The sequence below is a fragment of the Prunus mume genome, linkage group LG4, assembly GCF_029339155.1.
Source record: "Prunus mume cultivar Tortuosa linkage group LG4, ASM2933915v1, whole genome shotgun sequence".
NCBI lineage: Eukaryota > Viridiplantae > Streptophyta > Magnoliopsida > Rosales > Rosaceae > Prunus > Prunus mume.
Window position 1 is genome coordinate 2,112,058 of NC_142701.1, and position 12,150 is coordinate 2,124,207.

Below are 12,150 nucleotides of genomic sequence, written 5' to 3' on the forward strand. Positions count from 1 at the left end.
GGCATGGCTTTTGCGGTCATTTTCAGGAGGCTGATTATTTGGTATTTTTTTATATTAAGTTCACAATTATTATACGTTTCTTATTAATGTTTATTTAATTTTTTATATTTCCATTCATTTTCAACTAATACGTTCATTTTTTGTATAACATAAGAAGGTGTTTGTGCCTAATAAATAATACCATGAATCGATTGACGGACTTCTCTTCGGCTCGCGCCTACCGCTTCGCCAAGCATTTCGCCTCCTAAGAGCAAAATAAAAGCTGCAAAGGCGAATCCTCACCGCGACCGCAGCTTTGAAGGCCGAGGTCAAGGTCGTAAAAGATACGGCCTGAAAAGTCGTGTTGAATCGCCACGCGACCTCGTGGCCCCACGCCCATTTAATGAAGTAATGTCTCGACTTCACAAAGAAACCCACTAGTCACAAGAAACATTCAATGCACGAGGAAGTTATCAAGTCGAATTTGGTGATGGGAATCGGGGTGGTTAGGCGCAGATATTCTCACAAGTAATCTTACGACTTAGGTTAAATCACCAACCACTGCACTGCAGCATTAAATGCGCCCACACAGGACAGAACCCACAATCAGGCGGTGTAGATTTACCGAGATTTATGGGGGTCACACCACCATGCTTCTCAACCCCAAACCACCATGCTTCACGATCCCAAATGCTAATTTGACTACCCACTTGCCCCGGTCACGCTCCACCACGCAGGTCTTGTGAGCCTCGAATGTCCCTCCAGGACTCCTATAAATACTAAGCTCAGGACTACATTGAAAAGGTTCAAACACCAAAACCAAAAGCCTCCGTGTGACCGAACGACCCGGGCAGGAAGAAAAGGACTATGCGCAGGCCATGGCTCAAGCAGTTAGAAGATTTGGAGCAATCCAGCTCGACGCCTATAACCTAATGCGTGCACAAAAGTGTCGTCGCCAAGTCCTACAACAAGAAGGTGAAGCAAAGGACTTTCGCCGAAGGCAACTTGGTATGGCGTGTCGTACTTCCTATCGGGACTAAGGACCCTCGATTCGGCAAATTCTCACCCAATTGGGAAGGGCCATTTATTATCGATCGATCCTTGGCGAGGCGCATTTCAGTTAAGAGATAGGGATGGGGAATGGCACAATTTGCCAATAAACGGCCAATATTTGAAGAAATATGCCCCGTCATTGTGGGATATGGCCAAGAATGGGTCATGAGGTTTCGCAATTGGCAAAGATAAAAGAAAAACCATACATTCGGTCAGAAGAAAAAAGGGTTATACTTCATTTAGATTAAAAGAAAGGAGGCACGGTTACAAAAAGAACGGCCGGTCATGGCCGAATGAAACATATAAGCATACATATGCAAAAAGTATAATACATCCTAAATCTATGAACGGCCGCTTCTTGATCCCCTTGCTCGAACAGGTAGATCATTCTTCCTAGGCGGTCCTCCACGCCCACTTGGTTCCACCGCCGCGACCAAGCGTGGCCACTACTCGACATGGGTGAGACCGGTCGCAATCAAGGTCGCTATTCAGACATGGCGGGCCCGCCTCGGGACACGGTGCACCGGCTAAAATCGTGGCCGCATTCCAACCATGGGTGCGGACGCCACTCGTCATGGGTGAGACTAGGTCGCGATCAAGGCCGTCGCTCTGGCCATGGCCAAGGCCGTATTCTAGACACAACTATGGCTAGGTGAGGCCAGGCCGCACCCGGTCATGGATGCAACCAAGGTGCTAGGCCAAACGGACATGGCCAAGTTGGAATCGTCATACCAGGCCCTTCCATCTTCATCGATCGCATTGCGGTCTCTCCGTGGCCTCATATGAAGGAAGGTCATTCTCCCCCAAGGCCGGGAAGGAATCTCGGCCACACCATGGCCTTGGCCCACGTCGACGTTCCCGAACAAAGGATAGTTGTTTGACAGCCAGAGGGAGAAAACCATCTGGATTAGGCCATGACCCAGAATCCGCGGATATGGCTCACCTTTGGTTCTGGAGAAGCTACAATGGGGAGGCCACTAGAGTAGGTTGGATTGGAGGAGACGGAGTGGAGAAAATGAAGAAGGCCAAGCTTTTATATTGGCGCAGAATATGAAACAAAGGGCATGGCTCTCTCAAGAGACGAAGCGGTCCGATCGCACGCTCGACGCGCCGATGACGCGTGGCGTAAGCTCAAAATCGCCATTTCATTTAACAAGACAAACGGCGGTTTGCGCCATGATAGCTCATGCGACGTGCTTGCGATTTAATGCGCCGATTGACCTACTCATTTAAAGCACCAATCCAATCACTTCAAGGGAATGTAAGGGTCCATCCTTGAATCCTTTCGACCTCCGCCTGTGCCGCGACCAAGAATCCAGTGATGGGGCAATGTTTGTGCCTAATAAATCACGATCATGAACTCGATTGACGGACTTCTTCGGCCGCGCCTACCGCTTCACAAGCATTTCGCCTCCTAAGAGCAAAAGAAAAGCTACAAAGGTAATCCCCACGGCCTCGCGATCGCAGCTTTGAAGGCCGAGGTCAAGGACAGAAAAGACACGGTCTAAAAAGCGTGCTTGAATCGCCACGTGGCCTCGTGGCCCTATGCTCCATTTAATGATGTAATGCCTCTAACTTCACAGCAAAACCCACTAGTCACAAGAAACATTCAATGCACGAGGAAGTGATGAAGTCAGGATTTAGTAATGGGAATCAGGGTGGTTAGGCGCAGACATTCTCACAAGTAATCTTACGACTTAGAGTCAGATCACCAACCACCAGACCAGGGCATTAAATGTGTTCCCACAGCCAAGCAGGTAACCCAGGATCGGGCGGTGGCCGAGATTTGCCGAGATTTATAGGGGTCACACCACCATGCTTCTCAACCCCAAACCACCATGCTTCACGATCCCAAATGCCGATTTGACTACCCACTTGCCCCGGTCAGGCTCCACCACGCAGGTCTTGTTAGCCTCGAATGTCCCTTCAGAACTCCTATAAATACTAAGCTCAGGACTACATTCAAAAGGTTCAAACACCAAAACCAAAAGCCTCCTACGGAGCAAATTATATTTTTCTGTAATGTACTTTCAATAGCTTTATTTGCTTTCTTAGGAGTAGTGGTAGACTGTAAGGAAAATCCATTCATCAATATATCATACAACCCTTGATTTTCAAGGCGCCGGAGCACCATCTCTGTTATCGCCTCACTCACCCCATATATCATACGACCGCCGCTCGAGCAACGCCACGAGCACCGCCAAAACCCACCACCAACACTACCACTAAACGACCTTGTAGCTCAAAGCCGTGAACCTGACGGCCGAGATTCGCTCTCACTCGCCACGATCGCTCGATTCGCTCCACTTAAACCCACCACCAAAAGCCACCACAAAACAAAGCGAACATTTAAGCCATCTTCTACCCAACCTCATCATCATCTCGACGACAAGATCGTGGCTGGCACGCCGCACAACCGCACCGCATCCAAAAAGGACGCCACGCGTTGACGCACATCCTCAGCCCGAGCACCGTGCCGCGAGATTCGCGATGCATCAATGTAAGGCCCAAGCAAATAAGGGCAATAGGGACAAGAAGACTTTCTCCACCATTCAGGTTCCAGGCCCTTTTCATATAGGATGGACGCACGACGGCGGGTAATAATAAAATCTTTTATATTCAATTTTTAATATGTCATTAATATTAATTTGTTTTTTCGTACTCAACTTTTGTCTTCTGTTGTTCAATTCAGAGAGGTCTAAATTCCTGGAGATCGATGTCTTTGGCGACGTTTATGTTCGACCTGGGAATGAGTTGGCTGAGTTCCTTCATGTAAGGATTCTTTATTTTTAAATATTATCTTATGCATTCATGTTTCATGGTTATTATATGAATGTTGTAATTAATATTTTATGTTATGTTAAATAGACGACGATGGTGGAGAAGAGCCATATGGTTCTTCAGGAGTCCGCCTCCCAACTTCCTCCCGATACTCCGCCGAGTCGTGGATCCTCCACATGATGCGTGGTTTCGATCCTAACCGAGACCTGGATCGACTCTCGAGAGAAGGCCAGTGACATATTGTCGAGGATGGGGAATGCCCACGCGGGAACCTAGAGCCCGCCTCGTCGCAGCTTAAAAATCAGTGACTACTGACGGCTACGTGGCTGCTTAGGACCCGGATGTCACAGATGTCATAGATTCTACACCCATCGTCCGGTCCGTGTTCCTATACCGCATGTTGGTCCTCGTTGACCTCCGAGCCCTCCAACCCGAAGCCGCCACCACACTCTTGCCCTCGCTGATATCGCCTGCACTCCGAGCCGCATTTGCAGTGATTTACCATGTAGATTTTCAAACTCTTTTTTATTAGTTTTTTTACTTTTTTTAATTACATTTGAAACATTGATCTTGTAATACATACATTTCTATTGTTTTTACAAATATTTTTTTCTCTTCATTATATTTTTTTTATTGCAATTTCATTTTATTACAAACAAAAAAACAACAACCAAATTTATGTTTTTTACAAAATAAAAAAACCATCAAAATGTAACCCCAAAAAAGATCAAAATCAATTTTAAAAAATAATATTTATTTTTTGCGCGACGAAATGCTTTTCGTCGCCAATTCACTTTTTACAAAATAAAAACCGGAAAAATAAATTTCAAAATTTTTTATTTTATTTTTGCGCGACGAAATGAATTGCGACTAATGGATTTTTGTCGCACAATCACTTCGTCGCGCAAATGTTTGAGGCACGGCATTTCCTCGCCCTACCTTTTAATGCGACACACGCCACCGTCGCGCTATGTTGTTACGACGAAGGTTTAATAGTCGTGCAAAGTTTTGCGCGACGACAAACTGTCTCATCCCGAAAATTTTTGTGGACGAAAGTCAACCGTCGCTCAAGTTTTTGCGACCAAGCAACATTATTTGTCGCGAAAGTCTTTCTTCACGATCTTTGCGCGACGGATTATGCGCGCGAAATTTCTGTCGCGCTAAATGTTGTGCGACTGAAATCCTTTTTGCGCGACGAAATTGACTTCGTCGCGCAAATAGTAAAATGTCGTAGTGCTTGATTTTCCATTATGATTTATAGGGCTTGATCTTTTAATTTGGTTGAACCGTAACAGTGTTCATGATCTATTGTGACCTCGATTAAATTTCTTTGATCAAACGGTTAGTGCATTTTTTGACGTTGGTTGAATGTTTAATAATATCATATATTATGAATGGTATCCCAACAGACTATTTGTATTCATGTGCACTGTAACTAGCAATTGTACATATGAATCAATATCCGTTTTGTGATAGTAGTTTGCTTATGAATGAGTGTATAAGGGTTCTATGATCTGCATATATGGCTATGTCGAAATCTTTTTATTGTGTTTTCATTAATGAATTCATACAAAGGTACGAATTAATTTGGATGTCTATAATGAGTGAAAATAGAAATTGTTTTATTTTTATATTAAAGTACACATACAGAGCAATGCAGAGGATAATTTTTCCCTCTTGATTTCCATATAATTGTAAGCATATGAACGAGACATAGATTATTGTCTATTATATAGGGAGGAGAATTTCGAGTTTGCAAAATGCATTTGCTATTATGAATTGGAGTGCTAATGGCTATGCATTTACTTGGCTATATGATTATTTTCAAATTGAAGAACGAATCTGTCAATTGGCAAATTATGATGCTGACAGGAAGAAATAATACCAGTTTTATTGTCAATTTATATTATAATGCGGAAATATTAACGAATTGATGTATTATTAAATATATGATCCCTTATGAACTCATGGTATGATCCTGGTGTAGACATGTACATATTGTATTTCATTGTCACTGTATTTTGTTCAAGCTTTACTTAGCTACAAAGCAACTACAAAACCTCCTAACTACCTGAAGAATAACCCACGGGATTATTACAACAACTAACGTAACTAATACACGTGACTAACTAACGACACGTCAGCTTAACCTCTCTCTTTACTATTAGCGGAACACTAGAATTATTAATATATACTTTGAATCAGTTATGCATCTTGTAAAGCCTATGAAGAGTTATCAAACGGTTTTATATATATATAAGGAGGAAATAAAAATAGATTTCAGATTAATAAACACCAACAGCTCCACAGAATCTTTATTTATTACATAGCATCCAAACTGATCATTCTGACTCACTCTTAACAAATTCTAACAGAAATAAATTAAGGCAAACACTGGCTAGCTCACTAGCCGAACACAACCTGCTAGTCCTCCTTAAACACATTCTTCATCGCTAAATAGATGGTTTACTTTAGCAATCCGGTGTATTCTCCTCAGAATTTTTTGGTACGGTGATGTGCTCTCGAACTATCCACCAAACTATCAATCACGTTCCTGAGGCTTTTTGGGATCTTATGCTTGAACCTGCCCCACAACTTCCTCGCCAACCAAATGATAAGACGAATGGTGTGGATTGCAGCTATGATCCCAAGCCACGTAGCCCAAACCACAACGGCTTTACCGCATATACCTTGATATGACATGAAAATGTCAGTGTTAGGAACCACTAAGATGAGAGCATGTATATAGGTGAGTGCCATAGAAGTGAGAGTGAGACACATGGCCATTGATAAAAGCCACATAATTAAGCGATTCCGGAGGGGAAATCAGCCAACAAGCAAAAGGGTGACACTGAGAGAAGCAATGAATGAGACGGTATTGAATGTTACGAACTCGAGGAACTCTTTTGGGAAGCCGCTGCCTGCCACTGAAGTTCCAGCTAAGCATATGTTATCATGGGTGCAATAAGTAGTACCTCCAGCGCTATTATTTGTATTATTGTCTTGCCAAACACCACCGGGTGGATTAACTGCAGCTTCGAAAGTTGTGGTTGATATCATGGTTGCCACAATCATCAGCATGCCACGTGTCTCTTCCAACCAAGTTCTTGGGTATTCCAAGAAATTTACCAATCTATTTATCAGACACCAAGCTATCGCTACTGCTTTGTTCTGACTCTGACCAGCAGCGGCAGTAGTTCTTTTTGTTTCCATACCTGGGCCTGGCTCAACCAAAATTTGATCAAGTTCAGGTAGGCTGCTCAAGTCTCTTGGATTTTGTTCTGAGGAATATAACTGGATCACGCCATTTTCTTCTTCTATTGCAGCAGGTATCATCTGCGATGCACAAGTGGTACCATTAATATATTGAAAACTTGAAACCAAGGCATAAGAATCTCGTGCAGTGGTGGATCCATGAAATTTTCAGGGGGGTGCAATATTTAAAACCCTAAAATTTCAAAAAATAATTTAGACACACAAATGCCTTTAGAATTTAAACAATATTCATGTCATTCAAAATTAAAACAATTACGTCTATTACTAATTGATTATAGTCTATATGGTATATCAATTAATATGAACAAAACCTATGTCAATGCACACAAAGTTTACCAAAATTCATATCAAATATATATGAACAAAATCCATGTCAATTACATAATTAATCTAACAAAAGTCAATACTAATTAATCTGACCAAAATTAATACCAATTAATCTAACCAAAAGCTAGCATGTGGGTTTGGAGGTCACGAGATAAATGTACACACGATTACAAATTCGGGGTAATTTTCGGTGAATTTTTCGATACACATGAGTTTTTAATGAATTTTTTAAGTTAGTCCAAATAGAAATTGACATGTACCACCTCTCTAATAGAGGTGGAGCCCACCAATACAATGGGGCCCACCTCTATTACAAAGGTGGTACACAATGTGGTATGAAAAATGTGGTAAGCCTAGCATTTTCCTATGGTAAATGGCCTATTTTTGTTTTGGGCTAGGTGAATAAGTTTTAAATTTTGTTTTGTTAAAGGTGAATATGAGTAAGCCCATGTGCTATAGGAATGACTAACATTTACGTTTTTGTCCTTTTCCTTTTTTTGCACCACTATAAACCCCCACCCACCGCGGACACCAACCGCCACCCGCCAACATCCTGTTCCATTGCCGACACTAGTCACTGCTGCCACCCATTAACCACCATCTCCAGCCACCACCCACCACCAACTGTCATGTGACAACATTTTGGGGTGTTGGTGGTGTTGATGTCGAAGAATTCGAAGGCATAAAATGTAACGACCCGGTCCTAAATAAATTGGTAATTATTAATTTATTCAAATAAAAGACCATTTTACCTTTAGAATATTTTATTAGGTTTAAAGTTGACTTTTTGACCGGAAAGGAATTTGGGAATTTCGATTGTACCGTTTCATAGACCACGGCGAGATGAGTCCGTAGATATGTAGTGGGTCCGAATCGGAGTTGTAACGAAGAAGATATTATCAAAATACCCTCAGTGGCATAATCGTAATTTTTGCCAAAAGGATTTGATAAATCTGATTCCTCTCTCTCTTCTCTCTCTCACAACGGCAGCCTCTCTCTTCGAAACTCCGCCACTAGCCACTACTGGGGGACTGTGCCAAAAGGACCGACTCAACCCCGGAGTCACGACCGCCCTTCCCCGACATTAGCCGCCGCTCCACCGCCGAAAATTGTGGTTTTAGGTGGTTTTCCCTTGAAACTTCGCCGGCTCTGATCTCTCTCCTCCGGCTGCCATTTTGGCGATAAAGGTATGGAAATTCATCCATTCTTCATAATCTAGCTGATGGTTGGGTAGGATTGCATCAATTTTGATCCTAGGTTGTCTGATTTTCGAATTGCATCAATTTTGATCCTAGGTTGTCTGATTTTCTAATTGCATCAATATTAAATCCAGTTTTAAAATAAGATACAGTTTACACCAGTATTGGTGTCCCAATATTGACTAAGAATGAAAAATGAACTTTTGAAATACTAATGTTTTTAATAATATTTATGGCGGTTTATATTCCTTTCGTTTTAAATAATTAACCACGATTTTTTGAGATTCTAGTGTGAAGTATATGCATTGACTTATTGATGTATCAATATTGATATAAATTGTATCTTATAATAAAACTGGATTTTTATATTTTGATTTGTTGGGAATTTGAATTTCTAGTATTTTTAATAGAATCCAAATGGGGGGATGAAAATAAGGCAATATAAGGCAATGGGCGGGCCTAGTCACAGGCCGTAAGGGCCAAGGTTTCAAATCCTAAGCGCAAGCCCTACCCTAACCTTAAAATGGATCGGGCCGAGCGGGCCTAATTAACCATTGGATTAGGATAGACTTTGGCCCATCAAGCCACAGGTTACCCACTTTGGCCTGCGAATCACGGGCCAAATGATCATCCCAAATTTAGATCATCCATTCCAGCTTATTTATATCAGCCTCAAGTGCTTTCAATATTTTCTCAATTACTTGTTTCTCCTTTTAGTTCTTTGTTCAATTTCTAGACTACTAAATGTTGTCTTGTACCTAACACACTAAATAAAACAAGGAAGTCCCTTGGGTATGATAGCCAAAACCATCATCATCAATAATATGATAAAAGTAGGTATAGCACAAACTTACCCCATGATATGATGCACTAGTTTCCGAAGTGCTTTCTGAAATGTCAAGAGATGTCATGCCCCTATCATTCAAGATCTTTAAGTTGGTCCTTCTATCGAAAGTGAAAAGGTCCACAACCTTGGGATGATGGTACATCTTTGCCAAGTGCAAAGGAGTATTTCCTCTGTTGTCTTTTTGGTTTATCAACATTTGAAACTCAACCTTCTTGAGAAAATATTTGACAAGATTGTCCTCACCACATCTTGCTGCAACATGGAGTATATTTTGGTCACTTGAGTTCCTCAATTCGATTGAATCAGGACAATGTCGAAGCAGCTCTTTAACAATGTCGACATGACCTTTGCTTGATGCACAATGGATCGGAAAGTTGCCACAATGATCCCTTCGATGAGAATCCATGAGACGTCTGCCTAAGAAGCGAACCCCTTCTAGATAACCAATTGATGCTGCACAATGCAGTGGAGTCCTCCCTTTCTCATCTTTTGAGTTCAAAATATTTGCTTCCATTTTTGATATTATCTTTAGGACTTCTGGCGTCAGTAAATGAATCAAGTATAAATTATAACAATATGATCATAATGATAATGTTTTTCTATGAAGAGGTTGTAATATCTATCAAAATCTATCACACTGGTCACTGTGACAGAAAAAAAAAATAACATTAATATAGGGCCTAGCAATTCAAAAACTCTAGACCACAACCCACCAATAAAACCTTAGTTTGTTGTATTTTAATGTACCTAGAAATTCTAGGTTATTTAATTTCAAACCATTCAAATTATTAAAACCTGGAGTTTTTTATATAAAAATTATCTGACCAATAATAATTTAAAATTTAAATAAAAGAATTATTATTTCAATGTACGAACCTTTTTTGTGGCGGCCTAGAATTGCGGCAATCAATGGGGACTTGCCTTGAATTTCTGTGTTCTTCTCAATTGCTGTTTCTTTTATTAGCTTCACGATCACAACAAGCCCTTGTTCAGCGGCCAGATACAAAGGGCACTTTTGTTCCTTATTAGTGTAAAGTGAAATGGTAGGATCGGCCTCTATCAAACACTTGGCTACTGATTGGTGACCTCGAATTAGGGCCTCGTGCAGGGCAGTATTTTCCTCATTATTTTTCATCCTCAGCAACGTCAATACATCACCATTATTTTCAAAGTCTGTCGTTCCTCGTGCTTCGCGGAGAAGAGTATTTATTGTCATATCTATATCCCCGGATTTGGCCGCAATGTGGAGTGCGGTGTCACCTTCAAAGTTTTTCTCTAACAAAAGGGGCTTGTGTTGTTGTAAGATCTCAGCTGCTAGTTCGGCATGGCCGGAGCTCACAGCTATATGAACAAATGTGTTATTCTGGGGGCTCCGTCGAGACAACAACTGCACGCGAGTATTGGGATCCTGAAGCTTCTTTTCAATAGTGTCGTGAAATCTATTTGTATTGCCATGAGTAGCATAGCTGTATAGCTGCTGGTACAAGTCCAAGTTATCAGCATAACCATCTGTTTCTTCAAAGTCCTGTGTTCGATGATGAGCTTCCATTTCCTGTGATGGTAGTTCCGTTACAGTCTGTACCTCCCTATTAGTTAACAGCTCCATATATGGACTTCAACGTTGCTTTAGATTTTGATCTGCACAACGTTGCGGAGATCAATTAATGAGTGACTATGAGTGCCCTCTTAATTATATCAACTTCAATATATATATATATATATGGGCTTGTCCAATATAGGTCCCTACAATTTCTATTTTATAGACATATACCCATCATTCTATAAATCTATGTGTAAAATTCAATTTCAAACTTAAATTACCAGTAGGATATAAGAGGTCGCAGTATTCCTATATTTTTACATCCTTGCCATCAGACTTCATATTTTATATATAATTTATTTCAAGCATTTCATTAACTGCCAATAGCATATCAATCACCCCATTTCTTTTGGTTGCCATTCCCTCTAACATATGACCCCTTAAAATTACAAATAAAAAAAATATGTAAATTACATATCCAATAATGTATATATGAAAAATATAAATATAAATATATACGTATAAAAATATAGGTATATTATTTACCAAAAAATAGGTCAATTACTTTGTAATTGAAATTTCCTTATATTTTTCATAAATTAAAAATAGGTACACAATAATTTATAGAAAATAGGTACGTTGTATAATTGAAATTTATGCACATTTTTTATGAATTAAAAATAGGTACATTATTTAGAAAGAAAAAAAAAGTTCATTATACTAGGTAAATTATTTTACTAGGTATACATTATTAGAGGAAAAAAAGTGTACATTATTTAGAGAAAAAAATAGGTTCATTATACTAGGTAAATAGTTTTACTAGGTACATTATTAGAGAAAAAAATAGGTACATTATTTTGAGAGAAAAATAGGTACATTATTTTGGGAGAAAAAATAGGTACATTATTTAGAAAAAAAAAATAGGTACATTATTAGAGAGAAAAAAAAAGGTTCTTTATACTAGGTAAATTGTTTTACTAGGTACATTATTAGAGGGAAAAAAATAGGTACATTATTTTTTAGAGAAAAAATAGGCTCATTTAAAAAAATTGTTTTCATAAAACAAACAATAAAAAATGATCAAATTATTTTTCATAAAACAAGTAATAAAGAAAAAAATAGGTACAATATTTGGAGAAAAAATAGGT

General features: G+C 40.0%; 1 protein-coding gene across 1 annotated transcript; it reads right to left on the reverse strand.

Annotated features, from left to right (window-relative positions):
* Nucleotides 1-6,072: 6,072 nt before the first annotated feature.
* LOC148917632 (protein ACCELERATED CELL DEATH 6-like) lies at nucleotides 6,073-11,089 on the reverse strand. The gene is made up of 3 exons (XM_089050604.1): nucleotides 10,339-11,089; nucleotides 9,470-9,999; nucleotides 6,073-7,149 (listed from the first exon to the last, which is right to left on the reverse strand). The coding sequence occupies exons 1-3, from the start codon at nucleotides 11,066-11,068 to the stop codon at nucleotides 6,640-6,642; spliced, it is 1,770 nt and encodes a 589-aa protein (XP_088906730.1). The 5' UTR covers nucleotides 11,069-11,089; the 3' UTR covers nucleotides 6,073-6,639.
* Nucleotides 11,090-12,150: the final 1,061 nt, after the last annotated feature.

Bases quoted from the DNA above. Each gene is read 5' to 3' on its own strand.
- LOC148917632 (XM_089050604.1), bottom strand. From the start codon at position 11,068: ATGGAGCTGTTAACTAATAGGGAGGTACAGACTGTAACGGAACTACCA. The intron at 10,000-10,338 runs GTTCGTACATTG...TACTGACGCCAG, and splicing joins TCTAGGCCGCCACAAAAAAG to AAGTCCTAAAGATAATATCA. The intron at 7,150-9,469 runs GTAAGTTTGTGC...TGTGCATCGCAG, and splicing joins CTAGTGCATCATATCATGGG to ATGATACCTGCTGCAATAGA.